This window comes from Rana temporaria, chromosome 9 (assembly GCF_905171775.1).
Source record: "Rana temporaria chromosome 9, aRanTem1.1, whole genome shotgun sequence".
Classification (NCBI taxonomy): Eukaryota; Metazoa; Chordata; class Amphibia; order Anura; family Ranidae; genus Rana; species Rana temporaria.
Window position 1 is genome coordinate 164,500,255 of NC_053497.1, and position 27,732 is coordinate 164,527,986.

The window sequence follows — 27,732 nt, forward strand, 5'->3', positions numbered from 1 at the left end:
ACCTGCTGGGTGTCTATAGTATGCCTGTGAAAACGTCTTTGAGAACCCGGGTCTTGCCCGAGGGAACATGTATCAATGGAAAAAAAGTTTTAAAAGTCCTGAAAAAAAACTACCGTTTTTAAAACTTTTTTTCCATTGATACATGTTCCCTGGGGCAAGACCTGGGTTCTCAAAGACGTTTTACAACAATAACTTGCATATGAGACCTCGTACACACGACCGAACATGTCCGCTGAAACTGGTCCGTCGGACCAGTTTCAGCAGACATGTTCGGTCGTGTGTAGGGCCGACCGGACAATTTTCCGGCCGACCGGACAGGTTTCCAGCGGATAACTGTTTCTTAGCATGCTAAGAAACATGTCCGCTGGAAGCCTGTCCACCGGACATGTCCGATGGTCAGTACGACTCATCGGACATGTCCGCTGGCCCAAGAACCCGCGCATCGCGTCAAAGTGATTTGACGCATGCGTGGAAGCATTGAAGTTCCGGGTTCGCGCACGTCGCCGCGTCATCGTCACTGTCACGTCGCCGCGTCGTCACCGTGTATTCTGTCCGCACGGAATTTGGTCTGATGGTGTGTACAGCCATCAGACCAAATGATCCCACGGACCGTTTTTATCGGACATGTTGGGTCGTCTGTACGAGGCCTGAGGCTTTAAAATTAGCACTTTTGAATTCGAACTCTCGAGTCCCATAGACTTCAATGGGGTTCTAAAGGTTCGGTCCGTTCAAAGGTTCTGGTGCGAACCAAACGGAGGGGGTGTTCGGCTCATCCCTACTCACCTGTCCCGGGTTCCAGCGATGCTGGTGTACAAAGCCCCACTTGTCTCCTCCTCCTCTCCGCGGAGCCGGAATTGTCACTGTGGGCACTGACTGGCCGGGGAATCATCTGGGACCTGTGACGTGTCCCAGATGATTGCCGAGAGGGAGGGGGGAGAGGTGAACTTCCTTCTGGTGCCCCGGGAAGAAGTGGGAGCTGGATCCCTCTAAAAAAAGGGTATCCGCTCCCCCCCAAAAAAATGACATGCCAAATGGGGCATGTCAGGGGGTCACCTGCACTTAAAGACGAAGTTCCATTTTTGGGTGGTACTCCGCTTTAAATATTAAGAAAAAAATAACAGAAGCTTTTTTCTTACTTTGTTCTTCTTTCAGCAGCTAAATAGCCTATTCTTATGTGGTTGTGCAGTGTTAATTTTGACGTAAAATTTTGATTTCGTTTTAGTCATAGTCAGTGGTCCTTTACCACGTGATCAGCTGTCTGCCAATGACAGCTGATCGAAGGATGTAAACACAAGTCGGTTATCAGCTTTTCTCTCCTCACGCTGTCCATGAGAAGAGAAGAAGAAAGCTGATAACCGGCTTCTCTTATCGGTCCCAACAGTGCAAACCAATGTTGCCAATTAGTGCCCACCAGTGCCACTTATCAGTGCCCATCAGTGCTGCCAATCAGTGCCCATCAGTGCCTCCTCATCAGTGCCACCTTACAGTGTCCATCAGTGCCACATATCAGTGAATCCTCATTAGTGCTCCTCATTAGTGCCCATCAGTGCCACCTTCAAGAGTCTATCAGTGCCACCTATCTATGCCCATCAATGCCACCTATCAGTGCGTCCTCATCAGTGCCCATCAGTGCCCACCAGTGCCACCTATCAGTTGCCATTAGTGCTGCCAATCAGTGCCCATCAGTGCCTCTTCATCAGTGCCACCTATCAGTGCCCATCAGTGCTGCATATCAGTGCCCATCAGTGTTGCCAATCAGTTCCCATCAGTTCTGCCTATCAGTGCCACCTACAGTGCCCATCAGTGCAGCCTCATCAGTGCCTATCAGTGCTGCCTATTAGTGCCACCTCCCAGAGCCCATCAGTGCCACCTATCCATGCCCATCAGTGCCACCTATCAGTGCCCACCAGTGCCGCCTTATCAATGCTTAAAAATTCAGCCTATCAGTGCCCATCAGTGAAGCCTATCAGTGCCCATCAGTGCAGCCTCATCAGCGCACATCAGTGAAGGAGAAAAAATACCTATTTGCAACATTTTATGACAAACTATGAAAAAAAAATTATGTCTTCGTTTGTTTAGCAAGAACTAAAAACCCAGTTTGGATTAAATACCACTAAAAGAAGCTCTATTTGTGTGAAAAAACTATATAAAAATGTCATATGGGTACAGTGTTACATGACTGCCTACAGTGCTTTCCAAAATATTTACCCTCCTTGTTTTTTTACCTATTTTGTTACATTACAGCCTTTAGTTCGATTTTTTTTTTTTTTAATGTGAATTATATGTGATGTGTCAGAACAGAATAGTCTAAGTTGGTGAAGTAAAATTAGAAAAATATATACATAAAACTATTTTTCAGGAAAAAAAAAAGATAATTGGCATGTGCGTATGTATTCACCCCTTTGTTATGAAGCCCATAAAAAGCTCTGGTGCAACCAATTACCTTCAGAAGTCACATAATTAGTGAAATGATTTCCACCTGTGTGCAATCTAAGTGTCACATGATCTGTCATTACATAGACACAACTTTTTGAAAGACCCCAGAGGCTGCAACACCTAAGCAAGAGGCACCATCAGCCAAACACTGCCATGAAGACCAAGGAAATCTCCAAACAAGTAAGGGACAATGGGCCAGATTCACGTAGCCCGGGCGCAGCGTAACGTAACCGATTTAGGTTACACCGACGCAAATTTTCTGTCTAAGTGCCCGATCCACAAAGCACTTACCTGGAAATTTGCGGCGGTGTGTCCTAAATCCGTCCGGCGCAAGGCGGGCCAATTCAAATGGGGCGGGTACCATTTAAATTAGGTGCGCTCCCGCGCCGGACGTACTGCGCATGCTCCGGACGCGAATTTCCCGACGTGCTTTGCGCGAATTTACGACGCGCCGACGTTTTGTGAATCGCGACGTGAAAAAAAGACTTGCGCCGAAAAAAAAAAAAAATTTAAAAGTGACGCGGGAAAGACGGGTATACTTTTACATGGTGTAGTAATTTTACACTTTGTAAAAAGTGCCCTATCTTTGCGACGGCAAACTAACACTTGCGGCGACGTAACGATGGGAAAAAGTTTTGTGTATCGCCGTAACTGCTAATTTGCATAACCGACGCTGGTTTACGACGCAAACTCCCCCCAGCGGCGGCCGCGGTATTGCATCCTAAGATCCGACAGTGTAAAACTATTACACATGTCGGATCTTAGGGATATCTATGCGTAACTAATTCTATGAATCAGTCGCATAGATAGAAACAGGGATACGACGGCGTATCAGCAGATACGCCGTCGTATCCCTTTTGTGAATCCGGCCCAATGTTGTTGAGAAGTACAAGTCAGGGTTAGGTTATAAAAAATATCCAAATCTTTGTTGATCCCTAGGAGCACCATCAAATCTATCATAACCAAATGGAAAGAACATGGCACAACAGCACACCTGCCAAGAGACGGCCGCACACCAAAACTCACGGACCGGGCAAGGAGGGCATTAATCAGAGAGGCAGCACAGAGACCTAAGGTAACCCTGGAGGAGAATAGAACAAAAATCTCCTGCGCCCTGGTGTTTCGCCAAACCCGGGTGGAAGTGTAGTCTCACGGTAAAGTCTAAAATCTTGCAGCCCTCCTCAGAACAAAGGGTGTTCATATAGCTAGAGAAAAAGTAAAGAAGGGAGGGCGCACCTACCTAGTGCATTACCACTTACATTTTATTAAAAACAGAATAAAAACAATGGTCAAAGATCACCACTTAGGCTTTTTTAGGAAGGGAGTACACCCCGGAAACGCGTCAGCCGTTCATTGGTCTGTGATTTCACTGGCAGGTGCCGTGAGGTCCAGTTCCTAGCTGTCTGAAAATCGCTTACTTGAGCTTTCTTTGTGAGTAAGACCATTGGGCCAGATTCACGTAGCTTGGGCGCAGCGTAACGTAACCGTTTATGTTACACCGCCGCAAGTTTTCCGATTTAGTGCCCGATCCACAAAGCACTTACCTGGAAATTTGCGGCGGTGTATCGTAAACACGTCCGGCGCAAGGCGGCCCAATTCAAATGGGGCGGGTACCATTTAAATTAGGCGCGCTCCCGCGCCAGACGTACTGCGCATGCTCCCGTCGCAAATTTCCCGACGTGCTTTGCGCGAAATTACGACGCGCCAACATTTTGAGAATCGCGACGTCAACAAAGCACTTACGCCGGGAAAAATATATATTTTTTAAAAAATTCAAAAGCGACGCGGGAAAGACGGGCATACTTTAACATGGTGGAGTAATTTTCCACCATGTTAAAGGTGCACTATCTTTGCGACGGAAATCTAACACTTGCGACGACGTAACGATGGGAAAATCTTCGTGGATCGTCGTAACTCCTAATTTGCATATCCGACGCTGGTTTACGACGCAAACTCCCCCCAGCGGCGGCCGAGGTATTGCATCCTAAGATCCGACAGTGTAAGTCCATTACACCTGTCGGATCTTCTGGCTATCTATGCGTAACTGATTCTATGAATCAGTCCCATAGATACTCTGAGAGATACGACGGAGTATCTGAGATACTCCGTCGTATCTCCTTTGTGAATCTGGCCCATTGTTTTTACTCTGTTTTTAATAAAATTTAAGTGGTAATGCACTAGGTGGGTGCGCCCTCCCTTCTTTTCTTTAACCCTGGAGGAGATGCAGAGTTCCACAGCAGAGACTGGAGCAGGGCCGATCCGCCCTATATGCTCACTATGCAAGGCGCTTAGGGCCCCGCAAGGCTGCGGAGGGCCCCCCCAAATTACTAGAAGCCCCTCCTGGTGAGAAGTCATTTTCGGCCCCTCACCCCGCTTCACAACTCGCTGGCTGCATGGGAAAAGAGGTAAGAAGTCAGCACCCCCCGCTTTTCACTTTAATGTAAGACGTAAGACGTGTCACTGTCGGCAGCGCCCCCCCCCCCCCGCTTCTCAACTTTAATGTGACATGTCATCTTCGGCAGCCCCCCCCCCGCTTCTCAACTTTAATGTGACATGTAATTTTGCTTAGGGCCCCAGGGAGGTCAGGATCGGCACTGGACTGGAGTGTCTGTACATAGCACGACAATAAGCCATACGCTCCATAGAGTTGGGCTTTATGGCAGAGTGGCCACAAAAAAAACAAAAAGGCACGTTTTGAGTTTGTGAAAAGGCATGTGGGAGACTCCCAAAATGTATGGAGAAAGGTGCTCTGGTCTGATGAGACCAAAATTGAACTTTTTGGCCATCAAATAAAACGCTATGTCTGGTGCAAACCCAACACGTCGCATCACCCAAAGAACACCATCCCCTGCTGTGGGGATGTTTTTCAGCAGTCGGGACTGGGAAACTGGTCAGAGTTGAGGGAAAGATGGATGGTGTTAAATACAGGCATATTCTTCAGCAAAACCTGTACCACTCTGTGTGTGATTTGAGGCTAGGACTGAGGTTCACCTTCCAGCAGGACAATGACGCCAAACACACTGCTAAAGCAACACTTGAGTGGTTTAAGGGGAACATGTAAATGTGTTGGAATGGCCTAGTCAAAGCCCAGACCTCAATCCAATAGAAAATCTGTGGTCAGATTTAAAGATTGCTGTTCACAAGCGCAAACCATCCAACTTGAAGGAGCTGAAAACAGTTTTGCGAGGAGAAATGGGCAAAAACCCCAGTGGTAAGATGTGGCAAGCTCATAGGGCCAGATTCTCATACATTTACGTTGCTCCTGGGCAGCGTAACGTATGTGATTTACGTTACACCGCCGCAGGTTTACAGGTTTACAGCCTGTTTCTCAGAACACTTACCTGTAAACTTGCGGCGGTGTATCGTTAAATCGCTCGGCGAAAGCCCGCCCAATTCAAATGGGGCGGGCACCATTTAAATTCGGCGCACTCCCGCGGCGAGCGTACTGCGCATGCTCCGTCGGGTAAATTACCCGACGTGCATTGCGCTAAATGACGTCGCACCGACGTAATTTGCTTAGACGTTAACGTAAATGGCGTCCAGCGCCATTCACGGACGTCTTACGCAAACTACGTAATTTTTTTAAATTTCGACGCGGGAACGCCGCCCATACTTAACATTGGTTGCCCCTCATAATAGCAGGGGCAACTTTACGCGTCGGAATGGCTACGGAAACGACGTAAATTCTCTGCGTCGAGCGCGCGTACGTTCGGGAATCGCCGTAATTTGCTAATTTACATAAGCGACGGGGAAAACGACGTCTGCGACACTTAGCGGCGGGAAACAAAATTGCATTTTAGATCTGACAGCGTAAGAGCCTTACGCCTGTCAGATCTAATGGGTATCTATGCGTAATTGATTCAAAGAATCAGTCGCATAGATACCCGGGGCCAGGTGAGGAGTTACGACGGCGCAAATGGTGTTGCGCCGTCGTAACGCCTTTGAGAATCTGGGCCATAGAGACTTATCCAAAGCCACTTGGAGCTGTGATAGCCGCAAAAGGTGGCTCTACAAAGTATTGACTTTAGGGGGTGAATAGTTATGCACATCGATTTTTTTCTGTTATTTTTTCCTATTTGTTGTTTGCTTCACAATAATAAAAAAAAAGTTGTGGGCATGTTCTGTAAATGAAATGATGCAAATCCTCAAACAATCCATGTTAATTTCAGGTTGTGAGGCAACAAAACACAAAAAATGCCAAGGGGGTGAATATTTTGCAAGGCACTTGTAATTGTCATTCAAAGAGTGAGAGCGCTGAAAGCTAAACATTGGCCTGGGCATGAAGGAGGCAAAAGTGCCCGGTAGGCAAGTGGTTATTTTTCTTGTAATATACTGTTTAAGGACGTGGCAGATTTAGGCGTGGTTGTTTACATACAGTAAACAAGCACATAAAATGTAATCTACAATAGAAAGTAACCTGCAGATATTACCTTCAGACATAATCTTCCAATAATAGTTCATTGCACAATAAATGTACGCCCTTCCTTATACTGTAACACCTTTCTTGTTTTCTATCAGCAGTTCTAGAAGGTTCTTGGGTGTATTCACTTTATTCCATACCATACGTAGATGGTACAAAGTCCAGCCCAGGGTATTTACTACCTCCTTCTCTTTCTCTTCCTCATCATTCCACTCCCAGCTCTCGGCTGTCAACCGCGGATATACATATCGGTATTAGAGGTGAGATGACAATTGTGGGCTCTAGATTGTTTGATCGAATGTGGTGGCAGATGAATGGGAACAATGATCAGGCAGGCAATAAAAACCAAAAGTTCTCCTTGCTTACAGTAATCGCCTGTGCTGCTCCGTTCCCCTTCTCCTTCCACATTGATAAAGACTTGAGGAGGAACTATATAAGCAGCTTTTACTGCAAAATGTTATATATTGCAGCTTACCAATGTGATGGATACATTAGTTTTCTTTTTCTAAGCTTGTTTCCTTTATTTTCACCTGGTCACCCGGCCAGTAACACACCTCCTGTCCTAAGCAGTCTCTGCTCTGGATAAAAGGCTGGGCAGAAGGTAGATTTTTTATTTATTTTTTGCTTTAAAAACCTGTAATTTATTTCAGCTTGGTGAAATATTCTTAATTACACATTCCTTAATTACAATCTTAATTTTTTTTATTTTCCAAGAAATAACAAAGTAATATAAGCAAACAGAAAATAAAATTACCGTATATACTCGAGTATAAGCCGGCCAGAATATAAGCCGAGGCACCTAATTTTACCACAAGAAACTGGGAAAATGTATTGACTCGAGTATAAGCCTAGGGTGTCCATCTGCATGCCTTACTGTGTCCATGCCTCACTGTGGCCATGCCTCACTGTGTCCATGCCTCACTGTGTCCATGCCTCACTGTGTCCATGCCTCACTGTGCTCATGACTCACTGTGTCCATGCCTCACTGTGCTCATGCCTCACTATGCCCATGCCTCACTGTGTCCATGCCTCACTGTGTCCATGCCTCACTGTGTCCATGCCTCACTGTGTCCATGCCTCATTGTGCCCATGCCTCACTGTGCCCATGCCTCACTGTGCCCATGCCTCACTGTGTCCATGACTAGACTGACGTTTAACATGGGAGCCTATGAAAGGGGTGCCAGGATTTGAAAAATCGGTGCTCCCCAGCCGTAGGTCCCTCAAACAACAAACTTTGCACACTTGTAGAGTAGAAATAGTGCTACATGTGTGCAAAGTTTCAGGTCCAGTGGACCTACGACCGAAGAAATTACTGTTTAATATGGGAGTCTATGGAAGGGGTGCCCGGGTTTGAAAAATCGGTGCCTCCCAGCCATAGGTCCCCCAGACAACAAACTTTGCACCCTTGTAGAGGAGAAATGGTGCTACATGTGTGCCAAGTTTCAGGCCCAGGGCACCTTCGACTGGAGAAATTACTGTTTAACATGGGAGTCTATGGAAGGGGTGCCCGGCTTTGAAAAATCGGTGCTCCCCGGCCGTAGGTCCCCCGGACAAAAAACTTTGTAAACTTGTAGAGGAAGAGTGGGGCTATATGTGTGTCAATTGCCCAAAGTCCAGGAGATAAGGCGCAAAAAGGTGACCCAAGTATAAGCCGAGTGGGGCATTTTCAGCACAAAAAAATATGTGAAAAACTCGGCTTATATTCGAGTATATACGGTAAATATAATAAAATGTTCATGCTTTTTGCAGAAACACAGGACACTATTTTTAACATGGGTTCCTATGAAACGTGTTCACATCAATGCATTTTTCTGCCTCTACATTTTTGGAAAGGGTCAGGGATTTTTTTAAATGCAAAACGGTGCTTTTTTTTCTTTTTGGTTTAATAGACCTCAATAGAGAAGCTGCAGAAAAGCATGTAGTGCATTTTTACCACAATTTTGCTGCGATTTGCATTTTTAAATCTGCCCAACTACGAATTTGACAAAAAAAGCAAAAAAACTAAATTCAGGGCATAATCTTGATAAAATCTCTGTAAAAAAAAGCAAAAAGCACTGCAGAAATGCTCAAAAGCAACATGCATAGGTGTGAATGGAGCCTTAGTTATAGTCTTTTGACTAAAATGTCATTTTAGTTTTAGTCATATTTTAGTCATCTGAATTGTTTTAGTTTTAGTTCTATTTTAGTCAAATAAAATAGTGTTCATTTTGTCATTGAAATTAACACTGCAAACAGTCAGACTGTTTATAGCAGAAGAGAAATACAATACCTCATTGCTGCACCTGCAACCACAGCTGTCATGACTGTCTTCCCTCTGATACATTGCAAATATATATCTGGCTTGGTATTTTTTTCCCCATTGAAATAGCATGCAGCAACAGCCCTGAAGAAGGGGGAGTCTTTTTCCCTTAAAAGTGATGGCTTTGATATACTTGCGTAGCTCCTAAATGTCCCTGATTTGGAGGGACTGTCACTGATTTGGAACAAAGTGCCTGTGCCTCATTCCTCCTCATTTGTCCCTCATTTTGGTCTGATCTCTATAGTTGTATATAAAATGCACTTTTTATCTTTCAAAAAGTGTTTCCCAGAGCTAAACCTTTCATCCAAATTCTAAATTGCTGCATTTGTAAATTTTAAAAGCCAATATAAAGGAATAGAAGTGGTCAAAAAAGTCCTTGTGGATTTAATTAACCCTTTTTTGTCAATTCTCCTTTAACCACTTAAAGTGTTTCATGTCACAATGTAGAGAATACGATTTCCTATCATCTGTGCCCAGTCTTGCCACACAGAGTTAATCCAGCTCTGAGCAATCCTCTTTTATTGTTCAGTGAAATACAACAGACTTCCAGATACAAACCAAAGTCCTTGCTTCTGAAAAAAAGTGCACAATTTACATCCCCTCCCCTGTGTTTTGATTAAATGATTTCAAAATATGGGGTGAGTCACAGTTCAGTGCCATGAGAAAATGCAACAGCCATCAGAATATACATAGAGCTGAAGGGAAGAAGGGAGGGGGGTGTGAATTGAGCACTTTTTACAGAAGCTGCGTATGTCTGCAAGCAGTGCACGAGATATGTAAATAACCTGTCACTCAAGAAAGGACTTTGGTTTTTATCTGGAAGTCTGTTTTATTTCCCTGAACAATATAAAGAGGATTGCTCAGAGCTGGATTAACTCTGTGTGGCAAGACTGGGCACAGATGATAGGAAATCTTATTCTCTACATTGTGACATCAAAAAATAAAAATAAAAATTGGGTTTACATCCACTTTAAGGGCCGATCCTGTTTTTCAGACTCAGTGGGGCAGATTCAGAAAGAGATACGACGGCGTATCTCCTGATACTCCGTCGTATCTCTGAGTTCCGTCGGTCCCACTAAATAGTCCCACGGTCACGGAGCTTCGGACCGGGTCGCGAGCGCCGATGGTGGCGTGCGCGTGCGACCACGCCTGGGCTCTTAAAGGCGATGTACAGGTACGTATCTGTGCCCAGCCGTGCCATTCTGCCAACGTATATCGGTGTTAGGCGGTCCTTAAGTGGTTAAAATATAGCACATTTTAGTTTTTTGTTTTTATTCTGCCTTAACATATAGCATTTTTGTGTCATCTCATCAATCTGCCTCGGGATGGTGTGAGTGCAGTGTATGGCAGACCTCAATCAGATCAAGACCAGAGCATGTACTGTAGCTATTAAACATGACCTGTAATCTCAGAGCTGGCAGAGGATGTATAAGGGTGTACTCACACCATTGTGTGGGGGAAGATTCTTCCCTGCACCAGTTCTCATCTACCATTTTTTGCTGGTCCTTTAGCACCACCATTATAGCACCCTCCCAAAGATACCATGGCAGGTGCAAACTGGGGCAGCAAGCTATTGTTAAATCAGATTAGGTAGTCTCCAAACAAGACATTCAGATGCGATCGTAGACCCAGATCTTTGTAAAATATAAGTAGGTGCTTTATTGTATACACTGCAGTGGAGAGACACAACAGAGACCAACTTCCAGCTCTAACGTGTGGAATGAAGAAGGAAGTGTCTCTGACTTAAAAACATCAAGTTAAACAATATATACTTTATGAATATGCATAAGCACTAGGCGTGTTATAGGTGTGATCGCATAGTTTAGTCCAATCAGCATTCATATCTTATTAACAGCGAAGGGAACAGTTAAGTAGGTGGTTACATCATGTGACAGGCAAACAATTAGATTTCAACAGCATCTTGTCAGTTCAGACTAGTTTTGGTAGGAAAGTCTATTTTGAGTCCTTATCAGTAGTCTATGTTGTCACATATCCAGTAGTTTTGATTTCCCAGGAATTGAAACAAAAAAAAGGAGAACATCTAGGGAAAGTAAACAAAGGTGTATTACCAATTCTTAAAGTGATCGTATATATATATATATATATATATATATATATATATATATATATATATATATATATACACATGGACGTAGCATAAAGGGTTGCAGGGGTCACAATCACAACCCCACCCCTAGCTCCAGGGGGCCCCAGCAGCCTCCCGGTCATATTATCATATCCTCCACAAAGTCCAGCTCTGATCTGCCCTAGGGCCCCACAGCCACGCTCCAGTACTAGGCTTCTACTTTGCCCTCTACAGTCCACACCCCTCCAATCTCATTGGCTGGGGAGAAGCTGTGAGGCATTTCATGAATGGAGCGGAGCACGAGGTGAGAACAGCCCAGGATGGGGAAGTGTCTGTGCTGTGTGCTGACAACATGGAATGGTAACCGTGCTTAGCGAGGCAAGAGGAGGAGAGTGCCGTCCTATAGCCATGATGGGAACGATGCCACTGGTGAGGTAAGACACTGCTCAGTGTCTTCTAGTCACCAGCTGGGATTCTCTGTACCCCCCCACTCGGGGATGTCCGTTTACCCCACACTTCCCTTACAACTGAGGAGAAGACACACACCTCCGGGAGGTGACCTTCCCCCGACACCTGCCAACACTGACAGAGAAACCTTCAGAAATTGCTAAAACAAATGCCTTAACACTTTCTCAGGGGGCCCCTGAAGGGCTGCAGGCTCCAGATTTTATGTCACATGGCTTTGCCCTCCCAGATCTAAGTTGCACCCCCCAAAGCCCCCTGACCACCTTCTCTGCCCTGGATACTCTGCCCGGCTGCTGAGCTCCTTCCTTATTACAGCACTCTATACTGCTCCTCCTCAGCAGGGCTGAAATCACATTCCTTTACAACACAGCCAGTCAGCCACGATCTGCACAGGGTGTATCTGCCTACTGCAACTACACTGCCGTTCTGACCAGAGAATTTCACAGGTCAGAAGGACAACATAAAAGCCAGAAACAGTCTGTGAGAGACTGTGTGTAAAGGAATGGGATTTCAGCCCTGTGTAGGGGGGGGGGAGCTGTATACAGTGCTGGGATGGGCAAGGAGCTCTGTCAAGTGACCTGCCAGGGGTCCCTGTTCTCTGATTCTCCAGCGGTGATCCCTGTCCTCTAGTTCTCCAGCGGTGAACCCTGTCCTCTGATTCTCCAGCGGTGAACCCTGTCCTCTGATTCTCCAGCGGTAATCCCTGTCCTCTGATTCTCCAGCGGTGAACCCTGTCCTCTGATTCTCTAGCGGTAATCCCTGTCCTCTGATTCTCCAGCGGTGAACCCTGTCCTCTGATTCTCCAGAGGTGAACCCTGTCCTCTGATTCTCCAGCGGTAATCCCTGTCCTCTGATTCTCCAGCGGTAATCCCTGTCCTCTGATTCTCCAGCGGTGAACCCTGTCCTCTGATTCTCCAGCGGTAATCCCTGTCCTCTGATTCTCCAGCGGTAATCCCTGTCCTCTGATTCTCCAGCGGTAATCCCTGTCCTCTGATGTAAAGAGGAACTCTGGGAACTTAAAACTCTTAAGCTACTTTGAGTATCTTGGCGTGCGGTGGATGTATCTGCACAGACGGTGGAAGTGATGGTTGGTAATGAGGGGGGCCCAGGTCAACTTTTGCTTTGGGCCCCACAAGCTTCAAGCTATGCCTCTGTGTGTATGTATGTGTGTGTATATATATATATATATATATATATATATATATATATATATAAAACTCAACATTATCAGACCCCTATAATTCTACTCAGTATCTTCCCCATGAACTGCTGTGCGTGCAGTGTAAGTTGGGTGCCCAAACATACCTCAGCCACAGCAGGACCTGAAAAATTACCAGTTGTTTCCTGTTGTCACCGGTAAATACAAAGCCAGCTAGGACAGATCACATAGGATGTCATTAAGTGTGGTAGTGAAAAGGGTTGAGATGGAAATTGCCTGGTTATGAAAACCCCAAAATGTCTACAGCACACTAACCATAAGGAGGACTGTCTCAGATGGCCAAAACAAAATAATGAGAGATCAAATGATGAGTTTTTGAGAAACGTCATATGCACAAAGCATACAAGTTGGAGACCATGCTAACTTCTGAGGCATTCTCCACATTATGGGTTATGATCAGGGAGGACATAGAGGAAGCTTCCTTGAATACTTTTAAAGGGGTTGTAACGGTACAATTTTTTTCCCTAAATAGCTTCCTTTACCGTAGTGCATTCCTCCTTCGATTTTGCTTTTAAATGTCCTTATTTCTTCTGAGAAATACTCACTTCCTGTTCTTCTGTCTGTAACTCCACACCGTAATGCAAGGCTTTCTCCCTGGTGTGGTGTCATGCTCGTACCCTCCCTTGGACTACGGGAGAGTCAGGATGCTCTCTACGTTGCAGAATGAGAAAGGAGCTGTGTGTTAGTGGGCGTCCTGACTCTCCTGTAGTCCAAGGGAGGGGGCGAGTACAACACTCCACATCAGGGAGAAAGCCTTGCATTACTGTGTGGAGTTACAGCCAGAAGAACAGGAAGTGAGGATTTCTCAGAAGAAATAAGGACATTTAAAAGCAAAATGGAAGGATGAGGTAAGTGAAGGAGGACTGCACTAAGGTAAAGGAAGCTATTTAGGAAAAATAAATTGTACCTGTACAACACCTTTAAATTAGTTTTTTGCAGTGCCCAAAGCAGAACCCTACATTGATACCTTCAAAGTTCAGATTTCAGGATACGTTTTCAGAGTGTCTCATAACAGACGAGTCGGTGGATGGTGAGGTTGACATGGAAGTTAAGTATTGTAGGCGTCCAGGCTTCAAATTTTGCTGTGCTTAAGGCTTAGATAGGAAAATAAATGTGTTTTGTAGTTGGTCCTCTGTTGCACCCAGGTAGTACTATGGTGGAAAGCAAAGTTGATAAAGCTGAATTCCATGAATTTAGCAACTTTGCAAAAAGTGCAGGTACACTGTGCGTTCATGCCAATTGGGTGCATGTCACCTCTGGGACTTATTTATATTATATATATGTGACAGGTTTATTGCACTTCCGGAGGACGCACAGGACACTTGAAACTGTGAGAGAGAAGAACATGAATCAGCTATACATGCCCCTCCCCTCTGCTGCCAATTCACAGAAGCCTATGTTTTATTTGAGTAAGTTCAATTAATACAAAGGCTTCTGTGAATGAGAGAAGGAGATGAGGGGAGGGGTGGGCTTGGCATTCCCGGTGACTCTGCTCTTCAAGGAACTGAGACCCACAGTGAGCAGCATCAGAGCTTCAGAGGATATCTTCCCGGAGCACAATAAATCATCAGATGTGAATAATATAGATAAGTCTAGGAAGTAGCAGGCACCTCGTTAGACTTAACTCATGGTATGCCTGCAGTTTTTACAAAGTAGCTGAGTTCCTGGAATTCAGCTTAAACATTACCAAGTACTGATATGCAATGAACTTTGCCACCAGACACAAAGATATTGGTAAATATAGCACAGCAAAAGTGATCTAAAGAAATCCAGCAGATTCTACCATTACTACTAACAGCAGTGATGGAAGAATCCCCCCTCATTGGCTGTCAGAAAACCCAAATGCATCTGTTTGGATTTTCTACCTGATCCCTTCAGTTATTTAATTGAAGCATGTTAGGTGTGAGGGGTTCCGTCAGGGCCACCCACAAAGAGAAATTTGGCTGGTCCATCAGGAACTGGTGAAATTCACACAGGGGAAGATTTTCTAAAACTGGAGCACTCAGAATCTGGTGCAGCTCTGCATGGTAGCCAATCAGCTTCTAACTTCTACTTGTTCTATTAAGTTTTGCCAATAAAACCTGAAAGCTGATTGGTTTATATGCAGAACTGCACCAGATTTTTCACTCTCCAGCTTTAGTAAATAACCCCCATGGTGTATGGCCAGCTTATGACTTGCTGATTTGTGTACTTTTTGTAGCTTCTCCAACATTTCTTTTGCAACTTCACATTTTCCTACGTGCGCAATGTGACCATCATCTGTACTCAGGAATCTAGTACTTTGACCTGTTCGATGTTTAAATATCCACTCATCTGTTGGTGTGTTTGATCTGAGCTCTTATGTACACTTTCATTAACTCTCCCACGTTAGCAGTTTCCTTATTTTAAACTTCCAGGACTGGTAATTCCGGTTTGTCAGATTATCATCTGAAAACTCTGCTGAAAGACTGTTAGTAGTCACCATGAATGATGTCTGACCTTTTTTCATATACAGTTTGCTGTAACTCTGAACCGTACATATACTGTGGCAGGGCGGCCGGTCGGTGCCGTATCACGTACCTAGTACATTATCTAACACTTTCGCGTTTGGGGCGTGTGCGTGACTTTTTTTGCAAAGGGTCAGGACCTTTTTTTTCCACAGAAGGTTGTGCTTTTGGTTCCATAGACTTCAATGGAAATGCAGTGGAAACACCTGTTGTTTTTTTCCCACAAGACAACAGACACCTGAGTGAGTGAGTGAGTGAGTAACTTGTATAGCGCTACAAATGCGAAATGTATCGCCTCAAGGCTCTTGTGTCCAATTTCGTCCAGATCCTTCAGAAGAGGTGGGTCTTAAGTTTTTTCCTGAAGGTCCGATGGTTTTCTTCCATGTGGATGTTCGTGGGTAGAGCGTTCCAAAGCCGTGGTCCTTGGACTGCGAATCTACATTCACCTTTAGATTTGTAAAGGAAATTGGGGATGTGGAGGAGATTTTGGTTAGTTGATCGTAGGGCCCGATTAGGGGTGTAGTGTTTTATTTTCTCGCATAAATATTGAGACGCGTTTCTTTGTGTGCATTTGTGGGTGAGGCAGAGGGTCTTGAATGTAACCCGATCCTTTATGGATAGCCAATGGAGAGTCCTCAAGGCATGGGTGATTGATTCCAAGGTGTTCTAGACGACTTGTAGACAAGAAATCTGGTATTTGGGTAGACCTAGGTAGAGGGAGTTTGCGTAGTCGAGTCGGGAATTGATGAGTGTTCCAACTACTACTGCTGTGTCCTCTTCCAGGATGAATGGGATGAGTCTGCGCAGCAAGCGGGGAAGATAGTGAGATCCGCTGACTACTAATCCTATTTGTGCATCCATGGTCATGTCTGAGTCAAAGCTGACTCCGAGGCTTTTGACTTTGGTGCTTGGGGTGATGGTTTGTCCAAGAATGGTGGGTGGTGTCAAAGTCGTCCTAGAGTTTGTCTTTCGGTTTGCGTGGAGAAAGAGATGTTCTGTTTTGGATCCATTGAGTTTGATGGAGCTCTCCGTCATCCAATTATCTATCAATGTCAGGCATTTTTCTAGTCCATTATATTGTTTTTTTTTTGGTGATGCGAAAGTAAAGTTGAGTGTCATCAGCGTAGGAGTGGTAGAGCAGGTCCTGTTTGCTGATGATTTTGAGGAGTGAGTGGAGGTAGATGTTGAAGAGTACGGGTGACAGGGGTGATCCTTGAGGGACTCCGCACGTGACGGAGCACGCTTCCGACACGAAGGCTCCCAGTTTCACTGTCTGTGATCGATTCTCTAGGAATGATGTGAACCAGGGTAGATCTGAGTCTGCGACTCCAGCTACTTCTGTGAGACGAGTGAGCAGAATTTTGTGGTCTACTGTGTCGAAAGCTGCACTGAGGTCCAGCAGCACCAGGAGACACGATTCTCCGTCATCTGCTGCTTCGAAGGGCGTCATCCCATATTTTGAGAAGTGCTGTTTCTGTCCCGTGGCCTGGGTGAAAACCCGATTGTAGTGGGTCCAGGAGTTTGTGGGTGTCCAAATGGAGTTGTAGCTGTTGTACTACTGCTTTCTCAATGATCTTGGAGATGGTGCTAAGGCTTCCCAAAATGCAGTAAAAACATGTGTGAAAAAACGCACTGGAAAAATGCATCAACGGCAACCTGTATAGGTTTTAACTAGGCCTGAATGCTGATTTTGGGCATTTTTTATGCCCCTGAATGCTTTCTTTTAAACACGCCTGTAACCGACATAACTTAATCAGGTGCAAGGAAAATTTAAACAAAAATGTTTTTGCTTACACATGATTGGATGATGGAAATCAGCAGAGCTTTACCACATTTACTAACCTCTGGGAAAAATTATTGCAACTACACTTTGCAAAGTGCAAAGTCTATTGCCTTTAGCAAATCTACCCTCACAGATCAGTACATCGGCTCTCCGATTGGCCCTCCTGATCATGTGATGGTTGTATCCAATCACAGCCATCACAGAATGTAAACAGAGGCCGGTGTCTCTGTTTCAGCTCTCCTCCTAAACTCAGTGGGGGGGGGGGGGGGTGGGAGAGGGGATCGCTGCCGTCTGTCATCAATCTGTGTGTAGCTGATGATTTTACTGTTCAGCTACACACCGATCACACACAATGCAGCCATCTGTCCCTTGTTCAAGTGCACATCAATATCTGTTCCAGTGTCCCATCAATATCTGTCACAGTGTACCACTGCACTGTCATTGTGTACCAGTTCCCCATCAACATCTGTCACTGTGTGCCAGCGCCCCATCAACATCTATCAGAGTGTACCAGTTTCCAATCAACATCTGCCACATCGTACCAGTGCCCTATCAACATCTGCCACATCGTACCAGTGCCCCATCAACATCTGTCACAGCGTACCAGTGCCCCATCAACATCTGTCACAGTGTACCAGTGTCCCATCAACATCTTTCACAGCGTATAAGTGCACACCAACATCTGAAATAGTGTCCTATTGCAACATCAACATCTGTTGGTGTCCCTGGTGAAAAAAATATCACACATGTATTTTGCAGTGTAATTGCAATTATGCCTATGTGGTGTGTGATAAATAATTTGTTAAAATTAAAATATTGTGGGGAAAAAAACACATTTTATTAAACTTCTTTATTTTCTAAAGAATTGTGCCAAAAAATTACAACTTAAAAAAAACTCACTATGCCTCTTATTAAATACCCTGGCCTTTCTACTTTCTAAAGGGGGTGATTTGGGGGGTATTTATACTATCCTGGCATGTTAGGACCTCAAGGAATATCAGTACATCAGGATTGATCCATTTTCAATGATACATAGCATAGCTTGTAGACTCTATAACTTTCACACAAACTAAATAATACTTTCTTACCAAAGAAATGTAGCAGTATACATTTTGGTCCAATACCAATTTATTAAAAAAGTTAAATTACTCACAAAAAACGGACATTAAGAGCATTTACACTGCCAGTACTCCGGGCAGGCGTGAAGAAGTCACCATTATTCTCCACCCAATGTACATCCTTGTGCCCTAGGAAGACAATCCATTGAGCGAACGAAGCGTACGTCCAGTGAAGAATAGTGGTGATGTCATCATGCCTGCCTGGAGTACTGGCAGCATGGTCTTAAATGCTCTTAATGTCAGTTTTTTTGTGAGTAATTTAATAATTTAACTTTTTTAATAAATTGGTATATGACAATTACTCAGCCATGCAACACTGTACCCAAACTACATTTTTATCCGGTTTTAAATGCTCTTAATGTCCTTTTTGTTTGTGAGTACTTATACTTGTTTTTTTTTGTTTGTTTTTTTTAATCGGTATACAGTACTTGACTATGGATATTAGTATTCTTTCTTTGGGATGTATCCATGGTGGTGAGATCGGATTTATTGAACGATTTTGAGATCATCCTGTGGCATATTATCTCTAATGCCGCGTACACACGATAGGTCAATCCGATGAGAACGGTCTGATGGATCGTTTTCATCAGACCAAACCGATCGTGTGTAGGCCCCTTCGGTTATTTATCCATCGGTTAAAAAATTTGAAACTTGTTTTAAAATTAACCGATGGATATCTAACCGATAGAAAAAAAAACGATCGTTTGTAGGCACGTCCATCGGTTAAAAATCCACGCATGCTCAGACTAAATTAGGGGACGGGGGCGCTCGTTCTGGTAAAACTAGCATTCGTTATGGAGAACGCTGTAACAGACAGAAAATCACAAATCGTCTTCTACTAACACAAAATCAGCTAAAGCAGCCCCAAGGGTGGCGCCATTGGATTTGAATTTCCCCTTTATAGTGCCGTCGTACGTGGTTTACGTGACCGCGTTCTGACACGATCGTTTTTTTAACCGATGGTGTGTAGGCACGACTGACCATCAGTCAGCTTCATCGGTTAACTGATGGAAAAATCCATCAGACCGTTCTCGTCGGATTGACCGATCGTGTGTACTGGGCATTAGACAGGGATCTGAAGCACTGTTGGCTGAGAAGCCAAGCAGATTAGCGCCATCCATCCATCTATCCATGTGGGAGTCTGTATCATCTGATTGCAAGTTTAGACCTCTTGTAATGAGGGGTCTAAACTTATTGTAAGCAGCCTTTTTTTTAACATGGTAGCTGGTGCACTTTGGATTTATCAAGGTCCTTTATCAGGCCCCGTACACACGACCAGTTTCCTCGGCAGAATTCAGCTTCCGACCGAGTTTCTGGCTGAATTCTGCCGAGAAACCCGGCCGTGTGTACACTTTCGGCCGAGGAAGCCGACGTGGACCTCGGCGAGGAAATAGAGAACATGTTCTCTATTTCCTCGTTGTTCTATGGGAGAACTCGGCCCGCCGAGGTCCTCGGCGGCTCCAGGACTGAACTGGCCGAGCAACTCGATGTGTTTGGCACGTCGAGTTCCTCGGCCGTGTGTACGGGGCCTCACAGTGGACTTTTTTCAGTTAACGCTTGGACTTTATTAGTTTGATTTATTTGATTTTTGCTATTGGGAAATTTTATGTGACAACGCAACACTTATCTCTTATGAGTTGTCTGGATATTGGTGTGTAATATCAGTGAGAGCTGCCGTCATTATCACATTTTTTATCATATGCACATTGATGCTCTGGGGTTTCTTTAGCACAGGATATAAATATATTTATCTTTATTTCAATGTCCTGATTATGGTGTCTTCATATTGTGCCATCATGTTTTTTGAGGTTGAGTTTTTAATGAAGTTTATAATGGACTGCGCAATTATTTCTTATTTGCAGTGCACAACAGACCCCTTCTTCCACAGACCTACCAGGAAGTGACAGTTAAAATACTGTATATTAGATTGACTTTCTAAACAAGTAAAAGTAGAGCTATAGGCAAGACTTTTTTTTTCATTTTGGATAGATCAAGGAAGGGTTTCCCTGTAAGGTTAATTTTTGCCATATTTGTCCGGTTTGGGAACGTTACCTTCACTTCCTGTCCTATAGCCAAAACATGAAGTGAGAGAAAATCCCTCCAAATTAAGGAAATCCCTTGCCCCCCCCCCCCCCCCCAGGTCACCTTATCTCACCTTATCTAGAATCCCCATTGGAAGATTTCCGCTCTATTACTTTTCTGGGGACAACCCAAAATGTGTGATTTTATTTTACTTTAGAAAAATTTTACTTGACGAAAAATGGTTAAAAAATAAATAATAAAGATGTTATGTGCTGCCACTTATTCCTATATATAATGTGAGGCTGCTGCTATCACTAAATGTGTTACCACATACAGTGCAATCAGTAAAGAAAAAAGTTGTGATAGCGCAGCCCAATAGTGAACATCAATCATTTATTCAATAATAAACTCCTGTGCTATATGCCTACTATTACTGGGCCAGATTCACAAAAGAGATACGACGGCATATCTCCTGATACGCCGTCGTATCTCTGTGTTACGGCCGTCCTAACTATGCGACTGATTCATAGAATCAGTTACGCATAGCTAGCCCTAAGATCCGACAGGTGTAATTGAATTACACTGTCGGATCTTAAGGATGCAATTCTAGGCCGGCCGCTAGGTGGCGAGGCCATTGCGGTCGGTGTAGAATATGCAAATGACTAGTTACGGCGATTCCCGAACATCCGCGCTGCCCGTCGATCTAACTTTACGTAGTTTCCGTCGAGTTACGCCGTGTAAAATTAGGGCTGAGCCCTAGTTGTTCTAAGCCATGTTAAGTATGGCCGTCGTTCCCGCGTCAAAATTTAAAAAACCACGTCGCTTACGTAAGTCGTCCGTGAATGGCGCTGGACGCCATTTACGTTAACGTCTAAACAAATGACGTCCGTGCGACGTCATTTAGCGAAATGCACGTCGGGTAATTTACCCGACGGAGCATGCGCAGTATATTCGGCGCAGGAACGCGCCTAATTTAAATGGTGCCCGCCCCATTTGAATTGGGCGGGCTTGCGCCGAGCGCATTTACGTTACACCGCCGCAAGTTTACAGGTAAGAGTTTTGAGAATCAGGCACTTACGCTGTAAACCTGCGGCGGTGTAACGTAAATCAGATACATTACGCTGCCATGGAACAACGTAATTGGTAATTGTATCTGAATCTGGCCCACTGTGCCTAGCATGCTCACCCCAATAACAGAGTAGCTTGCCTTCCAAATTGATACCTTCAGACCTCAAAGCCCCCTGACATATGCCCTCTGACCACACTAAAACAGAAGGAAAACACAAGTAAAGAACATTGTGGTGGTTTTCAACAAGCTGCCCGAGACCCGAAGCCCCATGAAGGGGGCAGGCCTGGAATGTCCCTACTGGGGAGTTCCAGAGACCTAGACCTCCAAACATGTACCAGAGCAGGCCCTGACTGTGAATTAACCTGCCCCACCACTTTTGGCCAACATCTGGTTTTGAATCCAGACTGAGATATGCACGAGTTGCAGTCATGAGCTGTCCCGTAAGCGGTGGTTCCCCATGAGCGGTGGTTCCCCTAAAAATAAAATGTTGACATCGCATTTAGCAAATAAATTACAGTTAGAATCGGCTTGTTTTATTTAAAAAATACCTCCGTACGTATCGTTTCCATTATTCGGTCCCACCGCCACTTCCGGGTACGATGCAGGCGGTGGGCGTTCCTAATTGATTGACAGGCATCCGAACGACGCATCCATCGCGTCACGAGATGCCGAAAAAAGCCGAACGTCGGTGCGGCTCTATACGGCGCATGCGCACCGACGTTCGGCTTTTTTCGGCATCTCGTGACGCGATGGATGCGTCGTTCGGATGCCTGTCAATCAATTAGGAACGCCCACCGCCTGCATCGTACCCGGAAGTGGCGGTGGGACCGAATAATGGAAACGATACGTACGGAGGTATTTTTTAAATAAAACAAGCCGATTCTAACTGTAATTTATTTGCTAAATGCGATGTCAACATTTTATTTTTAGGGGAACCACCGCTTTAAGCTGTCTTAAGAGGTGCTCTGGCACACTCATTATCCTATGTTTCTCTTGCAGGTGTCGCAGGTGAAAACTAGACGGACGCTTATACGTTGACTTCAGATCCTCGACTGAATCTTCCTTATTTCTCCGGACGGACTATACACCCATTCTCCTCCCCCATCAGCTTTACTTCTCCTGACTAATCAAGTAAGTGCGGCAGTGCCAACACTTTCATTTTTTTTTTAACCATTTACCTCCACACTGCCTGGTTTCCTCTCCCCCAGTTATGTAGGTCCTGAACTTAATTCCCCTAATTATACTTTATTTACTTAATTTTACTGGAAAAATATAGGGGACTGCCATTCTCGACCTTCTCATAAATATTACTGCCACATTCTGATTGTCCAGCTGAATCAAATATGCAGCCAGTGAGCCCAGAATTCCTGGCCCGTGTGTTGAAGAGCATTAAGCCCCTATGGTTTAGTTCTGCCCCTCTGGTTCCATGGAACCAACCTCTTTGTCATTGGCCCTGGTAATGGGTTATTTAAGGACAGGTGGGTGGTGCTAAAGGGTCTTCATTGTGAGTCTCTCTCTGGAGGAAGGAGTCAGGAGTGTGAACAGCGTAGTAGCGTCTGGGATTCCCCTGTTACAATGGGCCTTTTTCTTGCTGTGCCACTATTGGTTAGAACCTCCTTGTGAAAAACTGCCCTGTGGGATGGGCAAAGTAGAAGCTAGAGAGTTAGTTTACCCTTCTGCCATATTATTTGATATTTAGAGTAAATAGAGAAGAGAAGAAGTACTTTATGTTAGTCTAATTAGCCTTCTGTTAAATTTTCCCTGGTGTGGAGTGTCATGCTCGTGCTCGCCCCCTCCCTTGGACTACTGGAAAGTCAGGTTGCAGATAGAGAATGGAGCTGTGTGTTACTGGGCGTCCTGACTCTCCTATATTCCAAGGGAGGGGGTGAGCATGACACTCCACACCAGGGAGAAAGCCTTGCATTACTGTGTGGAGTTACAGACAGAAGAACAGAAAGTGAGGATTTCTCATAAGAAATAAAGACATTTAAAAGCAAAATTGAAGGATGAGGTAAGTGAAGGAGGACTGCACTAGGGTAAAGGAAGCTATTTAGGAAAAACATTTACAACCCCTTTAAAGTGGTTGTAAAGGCTGAAGTTTTTTTTAAAAACCTTTAGTGTGCAGCTCCCCCCCTCAGCCCCCCGATACTTACCTGAGCCCAATCACGATCCAGCAATGGGCACAAGACCTGAGGCTATTCTGGGTCTCTCCCTTCTGATTGGCTAAGATGCAGCGGCATGGAGCAATTGGCTACCAATGCTGTCAACCACAGCCCGTGAGGTGGGAGCAGGGGCGAGGCTTTGCCACGATCTCCGTGTCTTATGGACACAGAAAGCCAGTTTGGGATTGAGCACACACAAGTGTCCCCACAGCAAGCAACTTGCTATGGGGGCTCTCGTCAAAAGAGGGAGCGGCCCAGAGCTCCAATAGGGGTCATGAGAAGAGGAGGATCAGGGCTGCTCTGTGCAAAACCACTGCACAGAGCAGGTAAGTATGACATGTTTGTTATTTTCTTTTAAATATTTTGTTTTCCTTTTACGATTACTTTCCATTTGCTAGGGATAATTTATATATTGCTATTTCTAACAGGTGTTTTGCTATTTTTGTTGAGATTTTGTGAATATGTATGTGACGTGTTGCTTATAAATGTGTGGGAATTTTCCCCGTTGCAATGTCAATAAATTCTATCTATCTATCTATCTATCTATCTATCTATCTATCTATCTATCTATCTATCTATCTATCTGTCTGTCTGTCTGTCTGTCTGTCTGTCTGTCTGTCTATCTGTCTGTCTGTCTGTCTATCTATCTATCTATCTATCTATCTATCTATCTATCTATCTATCTATCTATCTATCTATCTATCTATCAATCTATCTATCTATTGTGCTGGAACTATTTGAGAAGCAAGGGTTGAAAATTGTGGCATCCATTCTGACTTAGAGGGGGGGGGGTAAAGGTGTGGACAGTTTCACTCATACGCTATGCCTGGGTTTATGGGACATTGGTATCTCTGAAATATGTATAGCGGGAACCAGTGGAAAACCAACCTGAACTGCAGAGGTTCTCCTAAAGGAGGGAGCTTAAACTTGTATTCAAGAGTTTTTGTAGTTGTAACTGCAAGATTTGGGCCTAATAAAACTGTACCCACCAATGTGGTATTCTGTTCCCAGGCACAAGTGAAGCAGGCCTGCCACCCGTGTACTTGTTCCTCGGCAGAGACTCGAGTCGATCAGGACGAAAGCTAAGTATTTAACTTTTTCTTTATATGGAGAAATCAGCAACAGTGTCCTATATACTTCTGAAAATATAAGCATCTGTAGCATACATTCTCTGTCTTCTTTCTATAGAACACTCTTTCTATGAAACTATGGGTAGCTGTCATTCTGTTAAACGGGGGTCCAAAAAAAGAGAAGATATTTCATATTCTGATATCGAATGCAAACACGGGAAGATATGGAATACACTTGCACCCAGAGATGATCATCATTCCCTAACTTCAGGTAATTGCTCTGTCCGTAGTTATATGCGAACAACAGTGGACAGCAATGGCCGCTGCCAGCCTGTCTTTGGTTTGTACAGACTTCCTGGCCATGGCTGTCTGCACACACCTGGGATCCCAGATGTAACGTTCCCCATGATATTTGCCATATTTAGCCATGCGAGTGAGACAATTCCAGCTCTTTTATAGTGAAGAAGAGCGTTGTTCGATGCCATTCCTCTCTAGTCATCCACTCATAACATGTCTTGTATTATTTTCACAGAGTCCAAGACATTCTTTGAATGGACAAGGGGAGGGAGAGTGGATGAACATCAGGATGTCCCCTCATTCATTTCTAGAACTACTTGTATTTTGTCAATGGATGAGGGTTAAGGTCAACCGAGAGGGAGCAGGAAATGTAGGTCTCAGCACTGAAAATTCAGCACTTACAGTAGTGTCAAGGATCAATAAAACGAATAGTATCACCTAGCACAGCAGTATCCATACATAGGCTATCCATCATTGAAAGCAATTTTAAGAGTTTAGCTTTAATATTAACTTAATCAGCCCAAACCTAAATTAAATATTTTAGCTGGAATTGGATATAAATTTTCAAGGTATATTACAGTTAAGCAGAAAGATACACTGCCAACCTGCTGAGTGGCTTTAACTACATATACTGTAGATAGCTGTAGGACTAGCCAATTCCATATACAGTAGAAGCCAGCAGTAGAACAGAGAGCTCAAAAGTTTCAACATAGCCCACTCTTGAGCTCACTGCAGCTTCACCTACACACACTGCAGCAAAGGGGTGGGGGTGTACCCAATATAGTCATGTGGCAAGAGGTTTCAGACCCATGCTAATAGATGGAAAAAAGCCTGTTGAATCTAGTTGCATAGGATTAAAAAAATAATGGTGTCACAGATCAGCAGTGGCAAAAGGCTCTCCGTTGCAACCTTATTTTTTCCAAATGGTCCACATATCGGTAAATGGCCCAAAAGATTCACCTTAGATGGTATTATTCTCCATTCATACTGTCAAAATTTGTCCCCATGTCCACAGCTTCTCCAACGGAGTCTCCAGTCTAGACTAACCTCTCAAACACTTAAGCCTCGTACACACGATAGGTTAACCAGAGGACAATGGTCTGATGGACCGTTTTCATCAGTCAAAACCGATCGTGTGTGGGCCCCATAGGTTATTTGACCATCGGTTAAAAAAAAGCCAACTTGCTTTAAATTTAACCGATGGATTCCTAACCGATAGGTCAAAACCGATCGTTAGTAGGCACGACCATCTGTTAAAAATCCACGCATGCTCAGAATCAAGTCGACGCATGCTTGGAAGCATTGAACTTCATTTTTTTCAGCACGTCGTGTTTTACGTCACCACGTTCTGACACGATCGGACCATCAGTCAGCTTCATCGGTTAACCGATGACAACGGTCCTTCAGACCATTCTCATCGGATGGACTGATCGTGTGTACGAGGCTTTAGAATATTTGTAATACCTCGTACACACGGCTGGACTTACAGAGAAAAAAGTCAGACAGGCTTTTTTTCTTGGAAAGTCCGGCCGTGTGTAGCCTCCATCGGACTTATTTTCTCGGAAGTCCGACGGACTTTTGATAGAGAACCTGTTCTCTTTTTGTCCATCAGACTTCCGACGCGGTCACGGCAGACTTTTGCACAGTCAAAAGTCCAACCGTGTGTACGAGGCATTAGACTCACAGTAGAACAGACTATATTAAGTGTTCACCTGGAGAGCATCCCTTTTCCTTTAAAAGTTGTTCTTATGCACATAATATTTGCAGCGTGGTTAACACTTATGCAGAAGTGGAAAACGCAGCTAGAGCCCAATGTGGGTGAGGTTGTGGGATTAGAGGAAAATGCTTACAAATATGAGAAAATCTTGGCTTACAAGTTGGGAGATGGAGTTAGATTCCATAATACATGGGTCTCCTGGGAACAGGTTAGAAATATAAGGAATAAGTAGACTCCCTTCTTTTGCTAAAGCCCTTATGACAGCATAAGTTTCTGGTACTGCTACCCAGTGGCGTAGCGTGGGTTGTCAGCACACGGGGCAGGGCAAGAGATTTGCGCTCCCTAACCCGCAGATTTTTAGCACTCTATGAGTCCCTTCCACTAGTACAGTAGTATTTTGACCAACCTTATTCCTACACCAGCCTACCTGATCACTATACTAACCTACCTGATTCACACACTGACCACTAAACTGACCTATCTGATTGCTATACTGACCACTACACGGACCTACCTGATTCCTATACTGACCTGCCCTCCTCCTTACCCCCAGTCTCTGCACGGTCACAATCCCTCGGATCATCATGGATGGTCTTCAGTGTACATTTATTAACTGCTGTGTCAGTGTCACCGTTGGAGCCTAAGCCGGGACTGCACCGCAACTTCATTCTCATAGCGAAGCGGAAGAGCTGACAGTCTCCTGCCGCTGCGCCCCTCTAAATTTTGTGCCCGGGGCAACCCCCCCCCCCTGGCCCCACCACCTATGCTATAACTTGCCGACAGGGTATTAGTAGTAAAATCCTGAAGTTTTTTTATATCCAATATATCAGAAATATCGTCAACATGTATAACACTTTCACTTATGCCATATGATTAAGAGAGCCTAGCTCTTTGTATGTCTGTGATCCATAATTGTTAAATACCAATATCGAAATGTTCAGGTATCTTTGTACATGGTGTTCGAATTCATTTGTATTTGCCTTATTAAAACGCAATAAAAATATATTGAAATAAAAAATAGTGGGCCAGATTCACATAGAGATACGACGGTGTATCTCCTGATACACCGTCGTATGTCTGAGT

At 44.5% G+C, this 27,732-nt stretch overlaps 1 protein-coding gene across 3 annotated transcripts in view; it reads left to right on the plus strand.

Moving 5' to 3' along the window:
* Positions 1 to 6,987: 6,987 nt before the first annotated feature.
* The window catches only part of LOC120914273, a 92,779-nt gene continuing 72,034 nt past the window's right edge, over positions 6,988 to 27,732 (plus strand). Inside the window, exons 1-4 of one of the 3 annotated variants that reach the window (XM_040324899.1) lie at positions 6,988 to 7,116; positions 22,403 to 22,534; positions 24,577 to 24,651; positions 24,754 to 24,906. In XM_040324899.1, the coding sequence (XP_040180833.1) occupies positions 24,774 to 24,906 (133 nt within the window). In that variant the 5' untranslated portion in view covers positions 6,988 to 7,116; positions 22,403 to 22,534; positions 24,577 to 24,651; positions 24,754 to 24,773. Of the gene's footprint in view, positions 7,117 to 22,402; positions 22,535 to 24,576; positions 24,907 to 27,732 lie in introns of all 3 variants that reach the window. The other 2 variants (XM_040324900.1, XM_040324898.1) reach the window with 2 other exon arrangements.